General features: G+C 50.6%; 1 protein-coding gene across 1 annotated transcript in view; it reads left to right on the top strand.

Moving 5' to 3' along the window:
* LOC147120714 (keratin, type II cytoskeletal 8-like) overlaps positions 1-25,301 on the top strand; it is a 45,088-nt gene extending 19,787 nt beyond the window's left edge. The window contains exons 3-8 of the mRNA XM_085986944.1: positions 2,095-2,190; positions 4,751-4,915; positions 14,983-15,108; positions 18,713-18,933; positions 21,036-21,127; positions 23,981-25,301. Coding sequence (XP_085843070.1) covers positions 2,095-2,190; positions 4,751-4,915; positions 14,983-15,108; positions 18,713-18,933; positions 21,036-21,127; positions 23,981-23,988 — 708 coding nt within the window. The 3' untranslated portion in view covers positions 23,989-25,301. The remainder of the gene's footprint in view (positions 1-2,094; positions 2,191-4,750; positions 4,916-14,982; positions 15,109-18,712; positions 18,934-21,035; positions 21,128-23,980) is intronic.
* Positions 25,302-26,227: the final 926 nt, after the last annotated feature.

The raw sequence follows: 26,227 nt of genomic DNA, 5'->3' as shown, positions 1-26,227 counted from the left end.
AGGATGGTGTGTGACTTGGAGGGGAACTTGGAGGTGGTGGTGTTCCCATGCACCTGTTGCCCTTGTCCTTCTAGGTGGAAGAGGTCGCGGGTTTGGGAGGTGCTGCCGAAGAAGCCTTGGCGAGTTGCTGCAGTGCATCTTGTAGATGGTACACACTGCAGCCACGGTACGCCGATGGTGGAGGGAGTGAATGTTTAAGGTGGTGGATGGGGTGCCAATCAAGCGAGCTGCTTTGTCCTGGATGGTGTCGAGCTTCTTGAGTGTTGTTGGAGCTGCACTCATCCAGGCAAGTGGAGAGTATTCCATCACACTCCTGACTTGTGCCTTGTAGATGGTGGAAAGGCTTTGGGGAGTCAGGAGGTGAGACACTCGCAGCAGAATACCCAGTCTCTGACCTGTTCTAGTAGCCACAGTATTTATGTTTCTGATCCAGTTGAGTTTCTGGGCAATAAGAACATAAGAATTAGGAGCAGGAGTCGGCCATATGACCCCTCCAGCCTGCTCCGCAATTCAATAAGATCATGGCTGATCTTCGACATCAACTCCACTTTCCCGCCCGATCTCCATATCCCTCAATTCCCCGAGAGTCCAAAAATCTATCGAACTCTGTCTTAAATATACACAAAGACTCAGCATCCACAGGCCTCTGGGCAGAGAATTCCAAAGACTCACAACCCTCTGAGTGAAGAAATTCCTCCTCATCTCAGTCTTAAATGGCCGACCCCTTATCCTGAGACTGTGACCCCTGGTTCTAGACTCTCCAGCCAGGAGGAAACAACCTCTCAGCATCTACCCTGTCAATCCCCCTCAGAATCTTGTATGTTTCAATGAGATCACCTCTCATTCTTCTAAATTCCAGAGAGTATAGACCCATTCTACACAATCTCTCATCACAGGACAGCCCCCTCATTCCAGGAATCAATCTAGTGAACCTTCGTTGCACAGCCTCCAAGGCAAGTATATCCTTCCTCAGATAAGCAGAACAAAACTGTGCACCCCGAGGATGTTGATGATGAGGGGTTTCAACAATGGTAATGTCATTTAATGTCACGGAGAGGCGGTAAGACTGCCTTTGTCGTCCTGAAGTAGATAATATACACAGAGGTGTGAAGCTGGAGCTGACCATGGCTCGCTAGGATTGAGCGGATGGAAAACTTCTATCCAAGGCTAAACACTGGCAAGAGACTGATGGGTACCAACACCATAAGGGAAGGTCGAGAAAAATTTGGAAGAGAGAGTTCCTGAGGCGTGAAAGTGTCGCTCGATCCCCTTTTTAAAAAAGGAGTTGCGTGGAAACCTGATGAGAAAGGGGATTGATTCACACGGGGGTTGGGGAGAGAGCATGAGATCTTGGGTGGAGTGTGGATAGGGGTTGGTGTCGGGTCGCTGTTCACGGTCTGCAAGAAGGAAGGGGCTTGATGGGCTGAAGGCCTTTGCCCCAGTCCAAACTTCCTGGCGTAACATAAAAGTTCAAAACGATTGACTCTGTCACCTATTGTGTGCAGTTTTGGTCGCCTTATCTGAGGAAGGATGTTCTTGCCATGGAAGGAGTTCAGCGAAGATTCACCAGACTGATACCTGGGATGGCAGGAATGACGTATAAGGAGAGATTGGGTCGATTGGGCTTATACTCGCTGGAGTTTAGAAGAATGAGAGGGGATCTCATTGAAACGTATAAAATTCTAACAGGACTGGACAGACTAGATGCAGGAAGGATGTTCCCGATGGTCGGGGAGTCCAGAACCAGGGGTCACAGTCTAAGGATAAGGGGTAAGCCATTTAGGACAGAAATGAGGAGGAATTTCTTCACCCAGAGAGTGGTGAACCTGTGGAATTCTCTACCACAGAAGGCAGTGGAGGCCAATTCATTAAATATATTCAAGAAGGAGTTGGATATATTTCTTAAGGCTAAAGGGATCAAGGGATATGGAGAGAGGGCAGGGACAGGGTACTGAATTTGGATGATCAGCCATGATCTCATTAAATGGCGGAGCAGGCTCGAGGGGCCGAATGGCCGACTCCTGCTCCTATCTTCTATGTTTCTATGTTTCTAAAGTCTCGCCATTTCTTGTCCTCCTGAAAACATTTCACCAGGAAGTGGATGAGGCGTATTTTCAGAAGGTAGAGCTGGAATCGAAGCTGGAATATCTGAGCAACCTGATTGAGTTCCTGAAGCTGCTGTATACCGAGGTACCTTCTTCACCATATATTCAAGTCGTTCATTTTGTGTGGTCCCAAGAATTGGGACGGTTACACCATCACATAGATTTCAGATCATTGGCAAAAGAATCAGAGTTGGTGAGATGAGGAGAATGTTTTTACGCAGCGAGTTGTTGTGATCTGGAACGCGCTGCCTGAAAGGGCGGTGGAAGCAGATTCAATAGTAACTTTCAAAAGGGAATTGGATAAATACTTGAAAAGGAAAAAATGTGCAGGGCTCTGGGGAAAGAGCGGGGGGGGGTGGGACTAATTGGAGAGCTCTTTCAAAGAGCCGGCACAGGCTCGATGGGCCGAATGGCCTCCCTCTGTGATGTGTGATTCTATGACTCATGCTTCAGCCGATCACATCCATAGTAACCTTACAACAGCTCTCTCTCCAACGACAGTACATCCATCTGTTTCTTAATAGATGGCAGGGTTTGTGTTTACCCCCAGTCCCCTATCCCATCGTCCATTTCACCTGCTCTTCACTCTTTTTTTCTGTTAAGAAGAGCTTCCTGATACCAGCCCCAAATGTACCTTTCCCCGGATGGTCCCTGTGGTCCTAGTCCTATTGTCACTGTTCAGTCTGAAGCGGTATTCTACATTTACTTCTTCAGTAACATTCACTAACCGACGAGGCTCAATATCGCCACCTTGCAGTTGCTAACACACTAGGCAAGAAAGACAAAACTTCCAATCTTCCGTCAGAACTTCAACCTTTGATGCGAGAGACCAGCCTCGTGAATCTTCTCTGCCCTGCCCTCCCTCAGTGATAAAATGCCTCCCAGAAACCTGATATTATTCACTTCCTGGCGTGACACATGAGACAGTGTAGAAGGAGCTTTACTCTGTATCTAAACCGTGCTGTACCTGCCCTGGGAGTGTTTGATGGGACAGTGTAGTGGGAGTTTTACTCTGTATCTAATCCATACTGTACCTGCCCTGGGAGTGTTTGATGGGGACAGTGTAGAGGGAGCTTTACTCTGTATCTAACCTGTGCTGTACCTGCCCTGGGAGTGTTTGATGGGACAGTGTAGAGGGAGCTTTACTCTGTATCTAACCTGTGCTGTACCTGCCCTGGGAGTGTTTGATGGGGACAGTGTAGAGGGAGCTTTACTCTGTATCTAACCTGTGCTGTACCTGCCCTGGGAGTGTTTGATGGGGACAGTGTAGAAGGAGCTTTACTCTGTATCTAACCCGTACTGTACCTGCCCTGGGAGTGTTTGATGGGGACAGTGTAGAGGGAGCTTTACTCTTTATCTAACCTGTGCTGTACCTGCCCTGGGAGTGTTTGATGGGGACAGTGTAGAAGGAGCTTTACTCTGTATCTAACCCGTGCTGTACCTGCCCTGGGAGTGTTTGATGGGACAGTGTAGAGGGAGCTTTACTCTGTATCTAACCCGTGCTGTACCTGCCCTGGGAGTGTTTGATGGGACAGTGTAGAGGGAGCTTTACTCTGTATCTAGCCCGTGCTGTAACTGCCCCGGGAGTGTTTGATGGGACAGTGTAGAGGGAGCTTTACTCTGTATCTAACCCGTGCTGTACCTGCCCTGGGAGTGTTTGATGGGACAGTGTAGAGGGAGCTTTACTCTGTATCTAACCCGTGCTGTACCTGCCCTGGGAGTGTTTGATGGGACAGTGTAGAGGGAGCTTTACTCTGTATCTAACCCATACTGTACCTGCCCTGGGAGTGTTTGATGGGGACAGTGTAGAGGGAGCTTTACTCTGTATCTAACCCGTACTGTACCTGCCCTGGGAGTGTTTGATGGGACAGTGTAGAGGGAGCTTTACTCTGTATCTAACCCGTGCTGTACCTGCCCTGGGAGTGTTTGATGGGACAGTGTAGAGGGAGCTTTACTCTGTATCTAACCCGTGCTGTACCTGCCCTGGGAGTGTTTGATGGGACAGTGTAGAGGGAGCTTTACTCTGTATCTAGCCCGTGCTGTAACTGCCCCGGGAGTGTTTGATGGGACAGTGTAGAGGGAGCTTTACTCTGTATCTAACCCGTGCTGTACCTGCCCCGGGAGTGTTTGATGGGACAGTGTAGAGGGAGCTTTACTTTGTATCTAGCCCGTGCTGTACCTGCCCTGGGAGTGTTTGATGGGGACAGTGTAGAAGGAGCTTTACTCTGTATCTAACCCGTACTGTACCTTCCCTGGGAGTGTTTGATGGGACAGTGTAGAGGGAGCTTTACTCTGTACCTAACGCATGCTGTACCTGCCATGGGAGTGTTTGATAGGACAGTGTAGAGGGAGCTTTACTCTGTATCTAACTCATGCTGTACCTACCCTGCGAATGTTTGATGGAACAGTGCAGAGGGAGCTTTACTCTATATCTAACCCGTGCTGTACCTGCCCTGGGAGTGTTTGATGGGACAGTGTAGAGGGAGCTTTACTCTGTATCTAACCCGTGCTGTACCTGCCCTGGGAGTGTTTGATGGGACAGTGTAGAGGGAGCTATACTCTCCCAGTCGGGGTAACGATGTGTGAGTTAAACTGCCGAGAGGAGCTATCGAGACTCTAACCCTTTGTGAAATGTACAATTGCAGGAAATCCAGGAGCTTCAGTCCCAGATCCAGTCCACAGCCGTCACCCTGAAGGTCAATAACAGCCGGCAACTGGACATGAAACAAATGATCGAAGACATGAAAAGGCAACACACTGATGTCGCAGCCAAGAACAAGGCTGAGGCTGAGGCTTGGTACCAGAGTAAGGTAGGACCACTCTTCCTGTAACATAGAAACATAGAAACATAGAAGATAGGAGCAGGAGAAGCCATTCGGCCCCTCGAGCCTGCTCCGCCATTCAACGAGATCATGGCTGATCATCCAAATTCAGTACCCTGTCCCTGCCTTCTCCCCATATCCCTTGATCCCTTTAGCCTTAAGAAATATATCCAACTCCTTCTTGACTATATTTAATGAATTGGCCTCAACTGCCTTCTGTGGTAGAGAATTCCACAGGTTCACCATTCTCTGGGTGAAGAAATTCCTCCTCATCTCAGTCCTAAATGGCTTACCCCTTATCCTTAGACTGTGACCCCTGGTTCTGGATTCCCCCGCCATCGGGAACATCCTTCCTGCATCTAGTCTGTTTAGTCCTGTTAGAATTTTATAAGTTTCAATGAGATCCCCTCTCATTCTTCTAAACTCCAGCGAGTATAAGCCCAATTGACCCAATCTCGCCTCATACGTCATTCCTGCCATCCCAGGTATCAGTCTGGTGAATCTTCGCTGCACTCCCTCCAATGGCAAGAACATCCTTCCTCAGATAAGGTGACCAAAACTGCACACAATACTCAAGGTGCGGTCTCACCAAGGCCCTGTACAACTGCAGCAAGACATCCTTGTTCTTGTACTCAAACCCTCTCGCTACGAAGGCCAACATACCATTTGCCTTCTTAACCGCCTGCTGCACTTGCATGCTTACCTTCAGCGACTGGTGCACAAGGACACCCAGGTCTCGTTGCACTTCCCCATCTCCCAATCTATTGCCGTTCAGATAATAATCTGCCTTCCTGTTTTTGCCACCAAAGTGGATAACCTCGCATTTATCCACATTATACTGCATCCGCCATGCATCTGCCCAATCACCCAACCTGTCCAAATCATACCGGAGTTTCTCGGCATCTTCCTCACAGCACACACGCCCACCCAGCTTTGTGTCATCTGCAAACTTGGAGATATTACATCTAGTTACCTCGTCTAGATCATTAATATATATTGTGAATAGCTGGGGTCCTCGGACCGATCCCTGCGGTACCCCACTAGTCACTGCCTGCCACTCGGAAAAAGACCCGTTTATTCCAACTCTTTGCTTCCTGTCTGCCAATCAGTTCTCTATCCAAGTCAGTACCTTGCCCCCAATCCCATGTGCCTTAACTTTACACGCTAATCTCTTATGCGGGACGTTATCGAAAGCCTTCTGAAAGTCCAAATACACCACATCCACTGGTTCTCCCTTACCTATTTTACCAGTTACATCCTCAAAAAATTCCAGTAGATTAGTCAAGCACGATTTACCTTTTGTAAATCCATGTTGACTTTGTCTGATCCTGTCACTGTTTTCCAAGTGCTCTGCTATTACATCTTTTATAATGGACTCTAGCATTTTCCCCACTACTGATATGGGTTCCCCGCAACTTCCCCAATATTAATTGGGATAGTCAGAGTGTGAAAGGCTTAGAGGGTGCAGAATTCTTAAAGTGCATCCAGGAGAGCTTTTTGAGCCAACATGTAGAAAGTCCTACAAGAGAGGGGGCGGTACTGGACCTAATTCTAGGGAATGTAGCCGGGCAAGTGGTGGAAGTGTCAGTAGGAGAGCATTTTGGCGACAGTGACCATAATTCGGTGAGATTTAAGGTGGTCATGCAAAAAGACAATGACGGCCCGGTAATAAGGGTTCTAAATTGGGGGATGGACGATTTTAATATGATAAGGCAGGATCTGGCCAAAGTGGACTGGGAGCAGCTACTTATAGGAAAATCCACATCAAAGCAGTGGGAGGCTTTCAGAAGGGAAATAGAGAGAGTACAACACCAACATGTTCCTGTAAAGGTCAAGGGTGGGACCAACAAGCAAAGGGAACCTTGGATGACAAGGGATATACAAAAATGCATTAGGAAAAAAAGGGGGGCTTTTGGCAGTTACAAAAGACTAAAGACGGAGGAAGCCCTAGAGGAGTATAAAAAGTGCAGGGGCATACTTAAAAAAGAAATTAGGAGGGCGAGGAGGGGCCATGAAATAACACTGGCGAGCAAAATAAAGGAAAATCCTAAGATGTTTTATAAGTATATTAAGGGCAAGAGGATAACCAGGGAAAGGGTAGGGCCCATTAGGGACCAAAGTGGCAATCTGTGTGTAGAGCCAGATGATGTAGGCAGGGTTTTAAATGAATTTTTTGCATCTGTGTTCACTATGGAGAAAGATGATGTAGACATAGAAATCGGGCAAGGGGACTGTGACATACTTGAACATATTAGCATCAGGAGGGAGGAGGTACTAGCGGTTTTAGCAGGCCAAAAAGTGGATAAATCCCCAGGCCCGGACGAGATGTATCCCAGGCTGTTGTGTGAGGCAAGGGAGGAGATTGCAGGGGCTCTGACACAAATTTTCAGAACCTCTCTGGCCACAGGGGATGTACCAGAGGACTGGAGAACAGCTAACGTAGTACCATTATTCAAGAAGGGTAGCAGGGATAAACCAGGGAATTACAGGCCAGTGAGCCTAACATCTGTGGTAGGGAAATTATTGGAAAAATTCTGAGGGACAAAATTAGTCCCCACTTGGAGAGGCAAGGATTAATCGGGGATAGTCAGCATGGCTTTGTCAAGGGTAAATCATGTCTGACAAATCTGATTGAATTTTTCGAGGGGGTGACTAGGTGTGTGGATGAGGGAAATGCTGTGGATGTGGTTTACATGGACTTCAGCAAAGCTTTTGACAAAGTCCCGCATAGGAGACTGGTCAAGAAGGTAAGAGCCCATGGGATCCAGGGTGCCTTGGCGTGTTGGATCCTAAACTGGCTGAGTGGCAGGAGGCAGAGGGTGATGGTCGAAGGTTGCTTTTGTGACTGGAAGCCTGTGTCTAGTGGGGTACCTCAGGGATTGGTGCTGGGTCCCTTGCTGTTTGTGATCGACATAAATGATTTGGATGAGAATGTGAAAGGTATGATCAGTAAGTTCGCAGATGACACGAAAATTGGTGGGGTGGTAAATTGTGAGGAGGAAAGCCTCAGGCTACAGGAAGACATAAACGAGTTGGTCAGATGGGCGGAAAAGTGGCAAATGGAATTTAACCCTGAAAAGTGCGAGGTGATGCATTTTGGACGGACAAATAAGGCAAGGGAGTACACAATGAGTGGTAGGACCCTAGGAAGTACAGAGGGTCAGAGGGACCTTGGTGTGCATGTACATAGATCCCTGAAGGCAGCGGAACAGGTAGATAAGGTGGTTAAAAAGGCATATGGGATACTTGCCTTCATTAGCCGAGGCATAGAATATAAGAGCAGGGAGGTTATGATGGAGCTGTACAAAACGCTGGTGAGGCCACAGCTGGAGTACTGTGTGCAGTTCTGGTCGCCTCACTATAGGAAGGATGTGATTGCTTTGGAGAGGGTGCAGAGAAGATTCACCAGGATGTTACCTGGGATGGAGCGCCTCAGCTATGAAGAAAGACTAAACAGGCTGGGGTTGTTTTCATTGGAGCAAAGAAGGCTGAGGGGGGACCTGATTGAGGTGTACAAAATGATGAGGGGCATAGATAGGGTAGATAAAGAGGAACTTTTCCCCTTAGTAGGGGGGTCAATAACAAGGGGGCATAGATTCAAGGTAAGGGGCAGGAGATTTAGAGGGGATTTGAGGAGGAACTTTTTCACCCAGAGGGTGGTTGGAATCTGGAACTCTCTGCCTGAAAGGGTGGTAGAGGCAGGAACCCTCACAACATTCAAGAAGCATTTGGATGAGCACTTGAAATGCCATTGCATACAAGGCTATGGACCAAATGCTGGAAAATGGGATTAGACTGGACAGGGATTGATGGACGGCGCAGACACGATGGGCCGAAGGGCCTCTTTCTGTGCTGTAAAACTCTATGACTCTATGATGTCAGGCTTACCGGTCAAAAATTCCCCGTTTTCACTCTACCACCTTTTTTGAATAGTGGGGTAATATTAGCTACCCTCCAATCCATGGGAACTGTTCCAGAATCTATAGAATTTTGGAATTTTGTAACATCCAATCGCACTTGGTGCCAGCTCTGAGTATGAAAAGCATTTCCTGTTGCTCCGCTTCCACTGTGCAAGAAAGGTCTTAAATTTCTATAGCGCCTTTCACTACCTCAGGACGTCACAATTCGCTTTCTAGCCAATTAAATACTATTGAAATGTAGACACTGTATTTCTATTAACCCTTCTCTCCCCGTGCGGTCACTCAGTCTCTATTAACCCTTCTCTCCCTGTGCGGTCACTCAGTCTCTATTAACCCTTCTCTCCCCGTGCGGTCACTCAGTCTCTATTAACCCTTCTCTCCCCGTGCGGTCACTCGGTCTCTATTAACCCTTCTCTCCCCGTGCGGTCACTCAGTCTCTATTAACCCTTCTCTCTCCGTGCGGTCACTCAGTCCCTATTAACCCTTCTCTCCCCGTGCGGTCACTCAGTCTCTATTAACCCTTCTCTCCCCGTGCGGTCACTCGGTCTCTATTAACCCTTCTCTCCCCGTGCGGTCACTCAGTCTCTATTAACCCTTCTCTCCCCGTGCGGTCACTCAGTCTCTATTAACCCTTCTCTCTCCGTGCGGTCACTCAGTCTCTATTAACCCTTCTCTCCCCGTGCGGTCACTCAGTCCCTATTAACCCTTCTCTCCCCGTGCGGTCACTCAGTCTCTATTAACCCTTCTCACCCCGTGCGGTCACTCAGTCTCTATTAACCCTTCTCTCCCCGTGCGGTCACTCAGTCTCTATTAACCCTTCTCTCCCCGTGCGGTCACTCAGTCTCTATTAACCCTTCTCTCCCCGTGCGGTCACTCAGTCTCTATTAACCCTTCTCTCCCCGTGCGGTCACTCAGTCTCTATTAACCCTTCTCTCCCCGTGCGGTCACTCAGTCTCTATTAACCCTTCTCTCCCCGTGCGGTCACTCAGTCTCTATTAACCCTCTCTCCCCGTGCGGTCACTCAGTCTCTATTAACCCTTTTCTCTTGGTGCGGTCACTCAGTCTCTATTAACCCTTCTCTCCCCGTGCGGTCACTCAGTCTCTATTAACCCTTCTCCCCGTGCGGTCACTCAGTCTCTATTAACCCTTCTCTCCCCGTGCGGTCACTCAGTCTCTATTAACCCTTCTCTCCCCGTGCGGTCACTCAGTCTCTATTAACCCTTCTCTCCCCGTGCGGTCACTCAGTCTCTATTAACCCTTCTCTCCCCGTGCGGTCACTCAGTCTCTATTAACCCTTCTCTCCCCGTGCGGTCACTCAGACTCTATTAACCCTTCTCTCCCCGTGCGGTCACTCAGTCTCTATTAACCCTTCTCTCTCCGTGCGGTCACTCAGTCTCTATTAACCCTTCTCTCCCCGTGCGGTCACTCAGTCTCTATTAACCCTTCTCTCTCCGTGCGGTCACTCAGTCTCTATTAACCCTTCTCTCCCCGTGCGGTCACTCAGTCTCTATTAACCCTTCTCTCCCCGTGCGGTCACTCAGTCTCTATTAACCCTTATCTCCCCGTGCGGTCACTCAGACTCTATTAACCCTTCTCTCCCCGTGCGGTCACTCAGTCTCTATTAACCCTTCTCTCCCCGTGCGGTCACTCAGTCTCTATTAACCCTTCTCTCCCCGTGCGGTCACTCAGTCTCTATTAACCCTTCTCTCCCCGTGCGGTCACTCAGTCTCTATTAACCCTTCTCTCCCCGTGCGGTCACTCAGACTCTATTAACCCTTCTCTCCCCGTGCGGTCACTCAGTCTCTATTAACCCTTCTCTCTCCGTGCGGTCACTCAGTCTCTATTAACCCTTCTCTCTCCGTGCGGTCACTCAGTCTCTATTAACCCTTCTCTCCCCGTGCGGTCCCTCAGTCTCTATTAACCCTTCTCTCCCCGTGCGGTCACTCAGTCTCTATTAACCCTTCTCTCCCCGTGCGGTCACTCAGTCTCTATTAACCCTTCTCTCTCCGTGCGGTCACTCAGTCTCTATTAACCCTTCTCTCCCCGTGCGGTCACTCAGTCTCTATTAACCCTTCTCTCTCCGTGCGGTCACTCGGTCTCTATTAACCCTTCTCTCCCCGTGCGGTCACTCAGTCTCTATTAACCCTTCTCTCCCCGTGCGGTCACTCGGTCTCTATTAACCCTTCTCTCCCCGTGCGGTCACTCGGTCTCTATTAACCCTTCTCTCCCCGTGCGGTCACTCAGTCTCTATTAACCCTTCTCTCTCCGTGCGGTCACTCAGTCTCTATTAACCCTTCTCTCTCCGTGCAGTCACTCAGTCTCTATTAACCCTTCTCTCTCCGTGCGGTCACTCAGTCTCTATTAACCCTTGTCTCCCCGTGCGGTCACTCAGTCTCTATTAACCCTTCTCTCCCCGTGCGGTCACTCAGACTCTATTAACCCTTCTCTCCCCATGCGGTCACTCAGTCTCTATTAACCCTTCTCTCTCCGTGCGGTCACTCAGTCTCTATTAACCCTTCTCTCTCCGTGCGGTCACTCAGTCTCTATTAACCCTTCTCTCCCCGTGCGGTCACTCAGTCTCTATTAACCCTTCTCTCCCCGTGCGGTCACTCAGTCTCTATTAACCCTTCTCTCCCCGTGCGGTCACTCGGTCTCTATTAACCCTTCTCTCCCCGTGCGGTCACTCGGTCTCTATTAACCCTTCTCTCCCCGTGCGGTCACTCAGTCTCTATTAACCCTTCTCTCTCCGTGCGGTCACTCAGTCTCTATTAACCCTTCTCTCTCCGTGCGGTCACTCAGTCTCTATTAACCCTTCTCTCCCCGTGCGGTCACTCAGTCTCTATTAACCCTTCTCTCTCCGTGTGGTCACTCAGTCTCTATTAACCCTTCTCTCTCCGTGCGGTCACTCAGTCTCTATTAACCCTTCTCTCCCCGTGCGGTCACTCAGTCTCTAGTAACCCTTCTCTCTCCGTGCGGTCACTCAGTCTCTAGTAACCCTTCTCTCTCCGTGCGGTCACTCAGTCTCTATTAACCCTTCTCTCCCCGTGCGGTCACTCAGTCTCTATTAACCCTTCTCTCCCCGTGCGGTCACTCAGTCTCTATTAACCCTTCTCTCTCCGTGCGGTCACTCAGTCTCTATTAACCCTTCTCTCCCCGTGCGGTCACTCAGTCTCTATTAACCCTTCTCTCCGTGCGGTCACTCAGTCTCTATTAACCCTTCTCTCTCCGTGCGGTCACTCAGTCTCTATTAACCCTTCTCTCCCCGTGCGGTCACTCAGTCTCTATTAACCGTTCTCTCCGTGCGGTCACTCAGTCTCTATTAACCCTTCTCTCCCCGTGCGGTCACTCAGTCTCTATTAACCGTTCTCTCCGTGCGGTCACTCAGTCTCTATTAACCCTTCTCTCCCCGTGCGGTCACTCAGTCTCTATTAACCCTTCTCTCCGTGCGGTCACTCAGTCTCTATTAACCCTTCTCTCCCCGTGCGGTCACTCAGTCTCTATTAACCGTTCTCTCCGTGCGGTCACTCAGTCTCTATTAACCCTTCTCTCCCCGTGCGGTCACTCAGTCTCTATTAACCCTTCTCTCCCCGTGCGGTCACTCAGTCTCTATTAACCCTTCTCTCCCCGTGCGGTCACTCAGTCTCTATTAACCCTTCTCTCCCCGTGCGGTCACTCAGTCTCTATTAACCCTTCTCGCTCGGTGCGGTCACTCAGTCTCTATTAACCCTTCTCTCTCCGTGCGGTCACTCGGTCTCTATTAACCCTTCTCTCCCCGTGCGGTCACTCAGTCTCTATTAACCCTTCTCTCCCCGTGCAGTCACTCAGTCTCTATTAACCCTTCTCTCCGTGCGGTCACTCAGTCTCTATTAACCCTTCTCTCTCCGTGCGGTCACTCAGTCTCTATTAACCCTTCTCTCTCCGTGCGGTCACTCAGTCTCTAGTAACCCTTCACTCTCCGTGCGGTCTCTCAGTCTCTATTAACCCTTCTCTCTCCGTGCGGTCACTCAGTCTCTATTAACCCTTCTCTCTCCGTGCGGTCACTCAGTCTCTATTAACCCTTCTCTCCCCGTGCGGTCACTCAGTCTCTATTAACCCTTCTCTCCCCGTGCGGTCACTCAGTCTCTATTAACCCTTCTCTCCCCGTGCGGTCACTCAGTCTCTATTAACCCTTCTCTCCCCGTGCGGTCACTCAGTCTCTATTAACCCTTCTCTCCCCGTGCGGTCACTCAGTCTCTATTAACCCTTCTCTCTCCGTGCGGTCACTCAGTCTCTATTAATCCTTCTCTCCCCGTGCGGTCACTCAGTCTCTATTAACCCTTCTCTCCCCGTGCGGTCACTCAGTCTCTATTAACCCTTCTCTCTCCGTGCGGTCACTCAGTCTCTATTAACCCTTCTCTCCCCGTGCGGTCACTCAGTCTCTATTAACCCTTCTCTCCCCGTGCGGTCACTCAGTCTCTATTAACCCTTCTCTCCCCGTGCGGTCACTCAGTCTCTATTAACCCTTCTCTCTCCGTGCGGTCACTCAGTCTCTATTAACCCTTCTCTCCCCGTGCGGTCACTCAGTCTCTATTAACCCTTCTCTCCCCGTGCGGTCACTCAGTCTCTATTAACCCCTCTCTCTCCATGCGGTCACTCAGTCTCTATTAACCATTCTCTCTCCGTGCGGTCACTCAGTCTCTATTAACCCTTCTCTCCCCGTGTGGTCACTCAGTCTCTATTAACCCTTCTCTCCCCGTGCGGTCACTCAGTCTCTATTAACCCTTCTCTCCCCGTGCGGTCACTCAGTCTCTATTAACCCTTCTCTCCCCGTGCGGTCACTCAGTCTCTATTAACCCTTCTCTCCCCGTGCGGTCACTCAGTCTCTATTAACCCTTCTCTCCCCGTGCGGTCACTCAGTCTCTATTAACCCTTCTCTCCCCGTGCGGTCACTCAGTCTCTATTAACCCTTCTCTCCCCGTGCGGTCACTCGGTCTCTATTAACCCTTCTCTCCCCGTGCGGTCACTCGGTCTCTATTAACCCTTCTCTCCCCGTGCGGTCACTCGGTCTCTATTAACCCTTCTCTCCCCGTGCGGTCACTCAGTCTCTATTAACCCTTCTCTCTCCGTGCGGTCACTCAGTCTCTATTAACCCTTCTCTCCCCGTGCGGTCACTCAGTCTCTATTAACCCATCTCTCCCCGTGCGGTCACTCAGTCTCTATTAACCCTTCTCTCCCCGTGCGGTCACTCAGTCTCTATTAACCCTTCTCTCTCCGTGCGGTCACTCAGTCTCTATTAACCCTTCTCTCTCCGTGCGGTCACTCAGTCTCTATTAACCCTTCTCTCTCCGTGCGGTCACTCAGTCTCTATTAACCCATCTCTCTCCGTGCGGTCACTCAGTCTCTATTAACCCTTCTCTCCCCGTGCGGTCATTCAGTCTCTATTAACCCTTCTCTCCCCGTGCGGTCACTCGGTCTCTATTAACCCTTCTCTCCCCGTGCGGTCACTCAGTCTCTATTAACCCTTCTCTCCCCGTGCGGTCACTCAGTCTCTATTAACCCTTCTCTCCCCATGCGGTCACTCTGTCTCTATTAACCCTTCTCTCCCCGTGCGGTCACTCAGTCTCTATTAACCCTTCTCTCTCCGTGCAGTTACTCAGTCTCTATTAACCCTTCTCTCTCCGTGCGGTCACTCAGTCTCTATTAACCCTTCTCTCTCCGTGCGGTCACTCAGTCTCTATTAACCCTTCTCTCTCCGTGCGGTCACTCAGTCTCTAGTAACCCTTCACTCTCCGTGCGGTCTCTCAGTCTCTATTAACCCTTCTCTCCCCGTGCGGTCACTCAGTCTCTATTAACCCTTCTCTCCCCGTGCGGTCACTCAGTCTCTATTAACCCTTCTCTCCCCATGCGGTCACTCTGTCTCTATTAACCCTTCTCTCCCCGTGCGGTCACTCAGTCTCTATTAACCCTTCTCTCTCCGTGCAGTTACTCAGTCTCTATTAACCCTTCTCTCTCCGTGCGGTCACTCAGTCTCTATTAACCCATCTCTCCCCATGCAATCACTCAGTCTCTCTCACGACCGCGTTGACAGTGAGACACACACATGTGCCAGGTATGTCCGTAAACGGTGTCGCTGATATCGACTCTGCTTGTTAACAGTTACTGGATCTGGAGAATGATAAAACCAGTCAGAACGATGACCTCAGGAATACAAAGAACGAGTTTGCCGAGCTGAATCGCTACCTGCAGAGGATTAAGTCAGACATTGATGGGCTTCAGAACCAGGTATGGACCTGACTCGCCGCACAGGACTCAATGTGGCCAACAGGTGAAGGAGGGGATTCAGAAACCCATGGCTCAACAATAAAATAACATCCCAAACAGCAGCTTGTGAAAGTCCTCTCACTAAAACTGAGGGCCAGAAGCTCCAATACTAAATTATTCGCACATATTGTATCTAACCAGAGTTGTACCTGCCCTGGGGGTGTTTGATGGGACAGTGTAGAGGGAGCTTTACTCTTTATCTAACCCGTGCTGTACCTGCCCTTGGAGTGTTTGATGGGACAGTGTAGAGGGAGCTTTACTCTGTATCTAACCAGTGCTGTACCTACCCTGGGAGTGTTTGATGGGACAGTGTAGAGGGAGCTTTACTCTGTATCTAACCCGTGCTGTACCGGCCCTGGGAGTGTTTGATGGGACAGTGTAGAGGGAGCTTTACTCTGTATCCAACCTGTGCTGTACCTGCCCTGGGAGTGTTTGATGGGACAGTGTAGAGGGAGCTTTACTCTGTATCTAACCTGTGCTGTACCTACCCTGGGAGTGTTTGATGGGGACAGTGTAGAGGGAGCTTTACTCTGTATCTAACCCATGCTGTACCTGCCCTGGGAGTGTTTGATGGGGCAGTGTAGAGGGAGCTTTACTCTGTATCTAACCCTGTGCTGTACCTGCCCTGGGAGTGTTTGATGGGACAGTGTAGAGGGAGCTTTACTCTGTATCTAACCCGTGCTGTACCTGCCCTGGGAGTGTTTGATGGGGCAGTGTAGAGGGAGCTTTACTCTGTATCTAACCCTGTGCTGTACCTGCCCTGGGAGTGTTTGGTGGGACAGTGTAGAGGGAGCTTTACTCTGTATCTAACCCGTGCTGTACCTGCCCTGGGAGTGTTTGACGGGACAGTGTAGAGGGAGCTTTACTCTGTATCTAACCCGTGCTGTACCTGCCCTGGGAGTGTTTGATGGGACAGTGTAGAGGGAGCTTTACTCTGTATCTAACCCGTGCTGTACCTGCCCTGGGAGTGTTTGATGGGACAGTGTAGAGGGAGCTTTACTCTGTATCTAACCCTGTGCTGTACCTGCCCTGGGAGTGTTTGATGGGACAGTGTAGAGGGAGCTTTACTCTGTATCTAACCCGTGCTGTACCTGCCCTGGGAGTGTTTGACGGGACAGTGTAGAGGGAGCTTTACTCTGTATCTAACCCGTGCTGTACCTGCCCTGGGAGTGTTTGATGGGACAGTGTAGAGGGAGCTTTACTCTGTATCTAACCCGTGCTGTACCTGCCCTGGGAGTGTTTGATGGGACAGTGTAGAGGGAGCTTTACTCTGTATCTAACCCGTGCTGTACCTGCCCTGGGAGTGTTTGATGGGACAGTGTAGAGGGAGCTTTACTCTGTATCTAACCCTGTGCTGTACCTGCCCTGGGAGTGTTTGATGGGACAGTGTAGAGGGAGCTTTACTCTGTATCTAACCCTGTGCTGTACCCAATCCCACCCCTGTGAGAAGCCCAGGAATTTCCTGTGGGGGTGGAGACGTATGACAGGAAAATTGGCCCCAAGTATTGCCTTGTATCACAAAGCTATTTTGTTTTACTTTAATAAACACACTTTTTTAAAAGCTTTCGAAGCATCTCTTGATTCTGGAAATTATTCCTCGGATGTTTTGATTCGAGTCAGGAATTGGCCAACCTTTAAATGAGACATTGATCCTGCCAGTGTGAGTGGAGCCGAGACAATCTCGAAATATCGCTGAACACTCGGGGTCGCCAACTTCGGACGTAATCCTGGCGGTGGCATCACATGACGTCCCGCCCCACTCCCCCGCCATTATTTGCCTGACTCGTCAATCCTGGCAGTGCCCCGCCTTCTCGCGGCCAATTGGACAGCCAACAGATTCTTCCTTGCGTGTTTGGATGATTTGTGAGTCAGTGAAATGGCCTCATTTTGCTCCACTCTCCAATATTTTTATAAAGTATAAACAAAAACGTTCAAAGAAATTGGGAGGAAAAAAACCCTTTTTAATGCTTCAATAGAGTCATTGGCCTAGAAATTCGGTGGGCTGCGCCACCAGTTAGCGCCTAAAGAGGGCACTCAGTGGCTTTAGCGCCACTGGCCACGCCTCCCGCGATATTTAGCTGGGGCAGTAATGGCAGCGTTAGCCTGTTGCGCTGCGCCGCCACCGGTGACGTCATCGGTGTGCACAGCGCCCCGCTACCGCCCCGATCTCGATATTTGGCAGCGACCGCCTCTGTGGCGCCGTTCGCAAATCGCGCCCAGTTCACGGGGCCTACCTGTGGCGGCAGTGGCGCAAATTAAGGTGGAGGTGCGGGGCGGCCGTTTTTTTCGGTGGACGCCTGCCAGCACCTCCGTCCCTGGCCTCCTGATCGCCCCCCGCGGCATTGCCGGCTGTTTTCCGAGAGCCCGGCACTTCTCCTCGGTGCCGGGCTCTTCTCCCGGCACTCGCGATCTCCGATCGCGCTGGTGCAGGCCCCTCCCCCTTAAGAATGGGAGGAAGGCCTGCAGTACCGCAGCGCGCCGTGCCGCAGCGTGTGGCGCTGCGGCACGTTGCGCTGCGATATTCAGTTTCAGCGCCCTAAGAGGGACGCGGAGCGCCTCGAGCCTCGCCCCGTGTCCCTCTTGGGGCGCTCAAGCTGAATTTCCGGCGATCGCTGCTGCTCCGATCGCAGCGCTAAATCTGGTGCTCAGGCGAGCTTGGCGCCCCGTTTGCGGCTCCACCCAATTTCTCCCCCATAGAGTCATAACGGCACAGAATGAGGCCATTCGGCCCATCGAGTCCGTGCCGGCTCTCTGTAGAGCAATCCAGTCAGTCCCATTCCCCCGCTCTATCCCCATAGCCCTGCAAGTTTATTTCCCTCAAGTGCCTATCCAGTCTCCCCTTGAAAACATTGAGTGTCTCCGCTTCCACCACTTCCGTCGGCAGCGAGTTCCAGGTCCTCACCACTCGCTGCGTAAAAAAGATTTTCCTCACGCCCCCCCTGTATCTCTTGCCCAAAACCTTAAATCTGTGTCCCCCAGTCCTTGTACCATCAACTAGTGGGAACAGCCTTTCCCCGTCTAGCCTATCCAAACCCATCATAATCTTGTACACCTCTATCAAATCACCCCTCAACCTCCTTTGCTCTAATGAAAACAAATCCAGCTTCTCCAACCTGTCCTTGTAGTTCAGATTCCCCAATCCCCGGAACCATTCTGGTAAATCTCCTCTGCACCCTCTCCAGGGCCTTCACATCCTTCCTAAAGTGTGGTGACCAGAACTGGACGCAATACTCCGGTTGTGGCCTAACCAGCACTTTATAAAGGTTCTGCATAACTTCTCTACTTTTGTACTCAATACCTCTATATGCTTTGCTAACCACTTTCTCAATATGTCCTGCCACCTTGATAAGGAAATGATAAGGAAAAAATTCACAGGGCTCCGGGGAAAGAGCAGGGGGAGTGGGACTAATCGGAGAGCTCTTTCAAAGAGCCGGCACAGGCACGATGGGCCGAATGGCCTCCTCCTGTGATGTATCACCGGGAGATTAATCTTCGATTCCTGGAGACTCCAGGGCAACCCTGGAGGGTTGGCCACTGTAACTGAACACGTGTTCTTTTCCCGCAGCGTGTCTCCCTGGAGTCGAGCATCGGGGAGGCGGAGGACAGGGGGCAGATGGCCATCAACGAGACCAAGAACCACATCAGCGAGTTGCAGGAGGCCCTGCGCAAGGGCAAGACGGACATGGCTGAGCAGATGCGCGAGTACCAGGAACTGATGAACGCCACGATGGCGCTGGACATGGAGATCGCCACCTACAAAAAGCTGCTGGACGGAGAGGAGGAGAGGTAAACACTGCACAAAATACACGGAGCCGGAGAAAGCAAATGCACTATAATGTGGATAAATGTGAGGTTATCCACTTTGGTGGCAAAAACAGGAAGGCAGATTATTATTTGAATGGCAATAGATTGGGAGAAGGGGAATTGCAAAGAGACCTGGGTGTCCTTGTGCACCAGTCGCTGAAGGTTAGCATGCAGGTGCAGCAGGCGGTTAAGAAGGCAAATGGTATGTTGGCCTTCGTAGCAAGAGGGTTCGAGTACAGGAACAAGGATGTCTTGCTACAGTTGTACAGGGCCTTGGTGAGACCGCACCTTGAGTATTGTGTGCAGTTTTGGTCACCTTACCTGAGGAAGGACGTTCTTGCCATGGAGGGAGTGCAGCGAAGATTCACCAGGCTGATACCTGGGATGGCAAGAATGACGTATGAGGAGCGATTGTGTCGATTGGGCTTATACTCACTGGAGTTTAGAAGATTGAGAGGGGATCTCATCGAAACCTATAAAATTCTGTCAGGTCTGGACAGACTAAATGCAGGAAGGATGTTTCTGATGGCCGGGGAGTCCAGAACCAGGGGTCATAGTCTAAGGATAAGGGGTAAGCCATTTAGGACTGAAATGAGGAGGAATTTCTTCACCCAGAGAGTGGTGAACCTGTGGAATTCTCTGCCACAGAGGGCGGTGGAGGCTAGTTCATTAAATATATTCAAGAAAGAGTTGTATATATTTCTTGAGGCTAAAGGGATCAAGGGATATGGGGAGAAGGCAGGGACAGGGGACTGAATTTGGATGATCAGCCATGATCTCATTGAATGGCGGAGCAGGCTCGAAGGGCCGAATGGCCTACTCCTGCTCCTATCTTCTATGTTTCTATGTTTCTATGTTTCCAGCGCCTTTCACAACCTCGAGACATCCCAAAGCGCTTTACTGCCATTGAAGGACTTTTTGAAGTGTGGTCACTACTGTAATGTAGGAAACGTGGCAGCCAATTTGCGCACAGCAACATCCCACAAACAGCAATGAGATAAATGACCAGATCATCTGTTTTTCATTAAGCGATGTTGGTTGAGGGATAAATATTGTCCTGGACACCGGGGAGCACTCCCCCCCCCCCCAACCCAATCTGCGATTAAGTGGTCTTAAAGGGCATTTGATTCCACACTTTTGGTTTGTGCCTTTTCCTTTTTGTTTTCTCTCTCCCACACGGCAACTGTCTCTCACTCTGCCAGCGCATTTCACACTTCATCTACAGCCATTGTTTCTTTACCTGTCCTATTACTCTCTCGTCTCACCTTGAATATCTCTCAATGTCTCTTCTTTCATCCCCTCCCCCATTTCCCGGCCCCCAAACTGCCTTTTGTTTCATTTCCTGCCTTTTTCTCTCAGTTCTGACGAAGGGTTTCGACCCGAAACGTTGATTCTGTTTCTCTCTCCACGGATGTTGCCTGGCCTGCTGAGTTTTTTCCAACGTTTTCTGTTGTTATTAAAGGGCACATCTTCAGCTAATCCAGATTCAGGAGGATTTGGAGGGTAATTTTTTCACTTCTTCTCCAGTGCAGCACAGCGGGAGTGCGTGTGGGAATACTGGGCGGGATGAGGGCGACACCAGCGAGGCAGCATTTATTGCCCGTCCCTGGTTGCCCTGAGCCCCACAGCACAGTGTGAGACTGGAGTCACATGTCGGCTCAGGCTGGGTCAGGGCGGCAGGCTCCCATCCCTTCCCTGAACGACATCAGTCAACCAGTTGGGTTTTTAATGACCTGGTCTTTCTATTTTTTTCTGATGCCAACCAAGATTTGTTCCATTAAATTTCACAACTTGCCTCGGTGGGATCTGAACTCATGACCCTTCTCCCCGCTGCGTTGCTAAGCTACTGGGGCAGCTTTTGAGCGACCAGCTGGTCTTTTCCAGCCCGTCAATTTTGTATGTCCCAATCATTTAAATTAGTTGCCCCAAATCAGTCAGGCTACACAACGAGCAATGGATCTTGTGCACTGAATAGTTCGATGTGTCTTTACACCAATGCCTTTACATTCGAATAGCCAGTCGCGTATCTACTGTCTTGCAATTTTTTGCCCTTATGTCATTGAGTTTCATTGATTCTATTGCAGGGATAACGGTCCGGCCAGTGGCACTATAACCCGAGTGGTCAGCACTATGACCGGTCCAAAGGGAAACTCAATCCGAAAGCACTCAAAATCATGTAAGAAGGAAAATATTCTACTCGAGTTTTCAAACACGTGAAATGGTGTGAAAGAAAGAGACCTGTTAGAGGGATTCGATAGGGTAGACATAGAGAAGGTGATTCCACTCGTGGGGGAGACAAGAACTTGGGGGTCATAAAAAAACAATTGCAAAGACCCCATATTATAAAAAGGATACAGAGGCACTGGAGAAGGTGCAAAAAGGATTTACTAGAATGATATCAGAACTGAGGTTATTCCCATCAGGAAAGACTGAACAGGCTAGGGCTCTTTCCTCTAGAAAAGAGAAGACTGAGAGGTGACCTGATCGAGGTTTTCAAGGTTATGAAAGGGTTCGAAAGGGTAGACGTAGAGAAGATTTTTCTCTATGGAGAAGATAGTCCAAAACTAGGGGGTCATAAATATAAAACAGTCACTAATAAATGCCATAGGGAATTCAGGAGAAACTTCTTTACCCAGAGAGTGGTGAGAATGTGGAACTCGCTACCACAGGGAGTGGGTGAGGCGAATAGCAGCGATGTATTTAAGGGGAAGCTGGATAAACACATGAGGGAGAAAGGAATTGAAGGATATGGTGATGGGGTGAGATGAAGAGGGGTGGGAGGAGGCTCGTGTGGAGCATTAACACCCGCACGGACCAGTTGGGCCGAATGGTCTGTTTCTGTGTTGTAAAATTCCATGTAATTCTAAAAAAAGAGAGAAATGTTTTACCTCTCCCTGTGAGAGGGGAGGCTGAGATATCACAACCCTCGGGTAAAAGTGTTGGACCCTGAGGAAGCCTTCAGGAGATGCAGAAGCAGAACCTCAGCTTGCCCACTCCTGGAAGTTGGGGGGGGGGGAGGGGCAGTTGGGGGTGGGGTGGTTTGGGAGGGAGGGGCGGTTGGGGGGGTTGGGGGGGAGGGGCGGTTGGGGGAGGGGCGGTTGGGAGGAAGGCGCGGATGGGGGGAGGGGCGGTTGGGGGGGAGGGGTGGGTGGGGGAGTTAGCCTGGGTGAAGGAGGGGGGGTTGGGGGGAGGGGTGGTTGGGGAGGGAGGGGGATTGAGGGGGGAGGGGTGGTTGGGGAGGGAGGGGTGGGTGGGGGAGTTAGCCTGGGGGAAGGAGGGGGGGGTGGGGAGCAATGTTCCCTCTAATTGTTTTTCCCGCGCGGGCCCTTTAAATGTGCTGCGCACCGATCATGCGCAGTATCTCTACCAGCGGCTAGTGAGTGGATTGTGTGAGAGCTCACGATTGATGCACGGCCGCACCTTAGGGGAAACATTGGTGGGGGAGATTCCTTCTTGAAACAATAAACATTCGGAACAATTGCCATTCGAGCTGCTTCTAGTTATACCAGAACCAAAGGTTAGAGTAACTCAGTGTCCCATCAAACAAGCTTGAGTTTGACGTGTTTATATACACAGAACATGGGAACGTAGGCATTGGAAGACTGAGAAAGACTAAGGTCCATCTCGTTCACCTTCTACCATCCTGGTGGTCGCAGTACAACAATACTGGGAGATGTTGACCAATCACAGCGATCAACCTCTATCAGTGAGTCTACAACAGAGCCGCACACGAGGCGAGGAAAACCCCCAGTGATGGAGAGCTTTGGGAACCACAGGTCCAACTGGTGAAGGCCCATTGGAGAAGCTTACAGACCGCCTGTGGCATTGCCCATATTTCACCTCTGACCTTGTATGCTGATAACTAATGGAGAATAATCCCACTGGTCTTCCTGACCTATCCTCACGTTTAATCCTCATTTCGCAACAAGCTGAGACTCGAGAATAAGCTGAGGCTGCTTGGCCGCTGGGTGCAGCAGGTGACCCTCCACCTTTGGGACTTGAACTGTAGTCCAGGCCAATGGAATGGTCAGTCTGCTGCCTGCAAGACTCCCAATGTGAAATGGCTTTTGACAGTCTCAGCCCAGTTCCCAGGGGCCATTAGCCAAAAGTTGCCCCGAGCTCAACCCAAGTTAATTTTAGCTATGAGGAAAGATTGGACAGGCTGCAGTTGTTTTCTTTGGAACAGAGGAGGCTGAGGGGAGATTTAATTGTGAGGGGCCTAGATAGAGTGGATAGGAAGGACCTATTTCCGTTAGCAGAGAGGTCAATAACCAGGGGGCACAGATTTAAAGTAATTGGTAGAAGGATTAGAGGGGAGTTGAGGAGAACATTTTTCACCCAGAGGGTGGTGGGGGTCTGGAACTCACTGCCTGAAAGGGTGGTAGAGGCAGAAACCCTCATCACATTTAAAAAGTACAGGAAACTTTTTTTATCCGGCACGGACGGGGCCGACGTGGTGCCGGTTCATCAAAAATTCCGGATAACCGAGAGCTATAGTAAAAGATACGGAGAGCTGAGAGCTCCGTGTAAAGCAACAAACCCTGCTGCTTAGCAACAGGTTCAGAACAATGGCCACAAGTTCCAAGCGTCTCTGTAGCTTAGCAACAGCTGCAGCCACACCCTTGCACAGCAACAGATCCAGGAAGGCAAGTACAATATGAAGTAAAACTTACCTGAACCTACTCCTGAATTTTGCCGGTTAACCGAGATTTCCGGTTATTTAGGTGCCGGTAAATTGAAAGTTTCCTATACTTGGAGATGCACTTGAGGTGCCGTAACCTACAGGGCTACGGACCAAGAGCTGGAAAGTGGGATTAGGCTGGAGAGCTCTTTGTCGGCCGGCACAGATGTGATGGGCCGAATGGCCTCCTTCTGTGCCGTAAATTTCTATGATTCTATGATCAACTTTTCCTCTCCGACAAGGAACAGGATGGATGACGAGGGGCAACTTTTAACTAGTGATTGGAATGCACCTCTGTAGACACGAACTCCTTTAAACAAGCAAAATCCTGTTTTGTTTTGGAATCAGATTATTAAATTCACTTGGTGACTGCGGATGGTTTGAAAGGAATGGAAAGAGCAGCCTCCTCTTCCTCACGCCTCGAACAGTCCGTCGCTGGCTGCACCGCACGTGGAAACACTCCCTCCACATCATCGCTACCTGGCGAACCACAGGCCTGAATGGGAGGAGGCAGCAAACAAAAGCTTTTTCTTGTATGGAATTGAGTTTAAATTGTATCGCTGGTCTTTACACTAATGTTTAATGTAACGCAATGCTAATCACTCGCTCTCATAGCCATTCTTGTCTCTTTTTATTTGATCCTACTCTGCTCAGTTCTCTGAACTCACCCCTCCTAATCTCCAAATCCCCCATCCGACTCACTCTCCCTCCTCCCTCAACCTCACCGTGTTCAAACCCAGACCCATCGCACCATCTCCAACTCATTCTTACCCAGGGCCTCAAAACTGTGGGACCCCTCCCCTCCCTCAGTCTCCCCTCAAACTGTGGGACTCCTCCCCTCCCTCAGTCTCCCCTCAAACTGTGGGACTCCTCCCCTCCCTCAGTCTCCCCTCAAACTGTGGGCTCCTCCCCTCCCTCAGTCTCCCCTCAAACTGTGGGACCCCTCCCCTCCCTCAGTCTCCCCTCAAACTGTGGGACCCCTCCCCTCCCTCAGTCTCCCCTCAAACTGTGGGACCCCTCCCCTCCCTCAGCCTCCCCTCAAACTGTGGGACCCCTCCCCTCCCTCAGTCTCCCCTCAAACTGTGGGACCCCTCCCCTCCCTCAGTCTCCCCTCAAACTGTGGGACTCCTCCCCTCCCTCAGTCTCCCCTCAAACTGTGGGACACCTCCCCTCCCTCAGTCTCCCCTCAAACTGTGGGACTCCTCCCCTCCCTCAGTCTCCCCTCAAACTGTGGGACTCCTCCCCTCCCTCAGCCTCCCCTCAAACTGTGCGACTCCTCCCCTCCCTCAGTCTCCCCTCAAACTGTGGGACTCCTCCCCTCCCTCAGTCTCCCCTCAAACTGTGGGACTCCTCCCCTCCCTCAGTCTCCCCTCAAACTGTGGGACTCCTCCCCTCCCTCAGTCTCCCCTCAAACTGTGGGACTCCTCCCCTCCCTCCATCTCTCCTGCCTCCTACAGTCCACAGGTCTCTATAAAAAAACAAGCTTGGTGTCACCTTTTGAATATTGCATGACTTATCTCCGCTTCACGGGTACTTTATCCAAACTTTCTGGTGTTCTCCCTCGGCCCTTCGGTTTCTTATTTTTTAAGAAGTTTATGGTGAAATGTGCTCTTCCGGACAGGGGAAAATATTTATCATTGTTGGTGGGTATCATGTAATAAAGAATTCAAACAAAGCTCTCTCTCTGGTCGTCAATATTGTATCATAGTTAGTACAAGAACACAAGAAATAGGAGCAGGAGTCGGCCTCACAGCCCCTCGAGCCCGCTCCACCACACGGCCCCTCAAGCCCGCTCCGCCACACGGCCCCTCGAGCCCGCTCCGCCACACGGCCCCTCGAGCCTGCTCCGCCACACGGCCCCTCGAGCCTGCTCCGCCACACGGCCCCTCGAGCCTGCTCCGCCACACGGCCCCTCGAGCCTGCTCCGCCACACGGCCCCTCGAGCCTGCTCCGCCACACGGCCCCTCGAGCCCGCTAAACTTCTTTACACACTTTAGACACATCAAACACACTTACCTTTGCACTCATGCACCCATCACTCACCTGAACACCGACATCGCGACCCCTCCAAATCCTTCAACCCAACGGCCCGACTCCTCTAACCTGCCGTGGTTTGGAGCTGTTGGGAATCCCACACGACACCCCTCAAAATAGGGATTAGACTAAAAACTGCCTGTTAACTGCCTGTTAATAGGCAGTTAATTGGCACTAATCCCTTCCCGCCTCGGGTCGGCGGGTCCCAGGGCGGGGCGGGTACCCGCCTCCTTTGAAACTTACGTGGAGGCGGGTTTTGGGCGAGATGGTGTCGGGACCCCCGAATTCAGGATTTTAGCCCCCCGCACGCCTAAAAGCCCGCCTCACGGCACACTGAAAATCGACCCCAAGGAGTCTGCAAAGGGATATAGATAAGTTAAGTGAGTGGGCAAAAATTTGGCAGATGGAGTATAATGTGGGAAAATGTGAGGTTATCCACTTTGATAGGAAAAATAAAAAAGCAAATTATTATTTAAGTGGAGAGAGGCTACATAATGCTGCGGTACAGAGGGATCTGGGGGTCCTCGTACATGAAACACAAAAAGTTAGCATGCAGGTACA

Source organism: Somniosus microcephalus, chromosome 4 (assembly GCF_052327205.1).
Source record: "Somniosus microcephalus isolate GS21.2 chromosome 4, FLI_Smic_1.0, whole genome shotgun sequence".
In the NCBI taxonomy this organism is placed as follows: Eukaryota; Metazoa; Chordata; class Chondrichthyes; order Squaliformes; family Somniosidae; genus Somniosus; species Somniosus microcephalus.
Note: the sequence above shows the minus strand (reverse complement) of the source record. Positions and strands in the feature narration are given on the sequence as shown.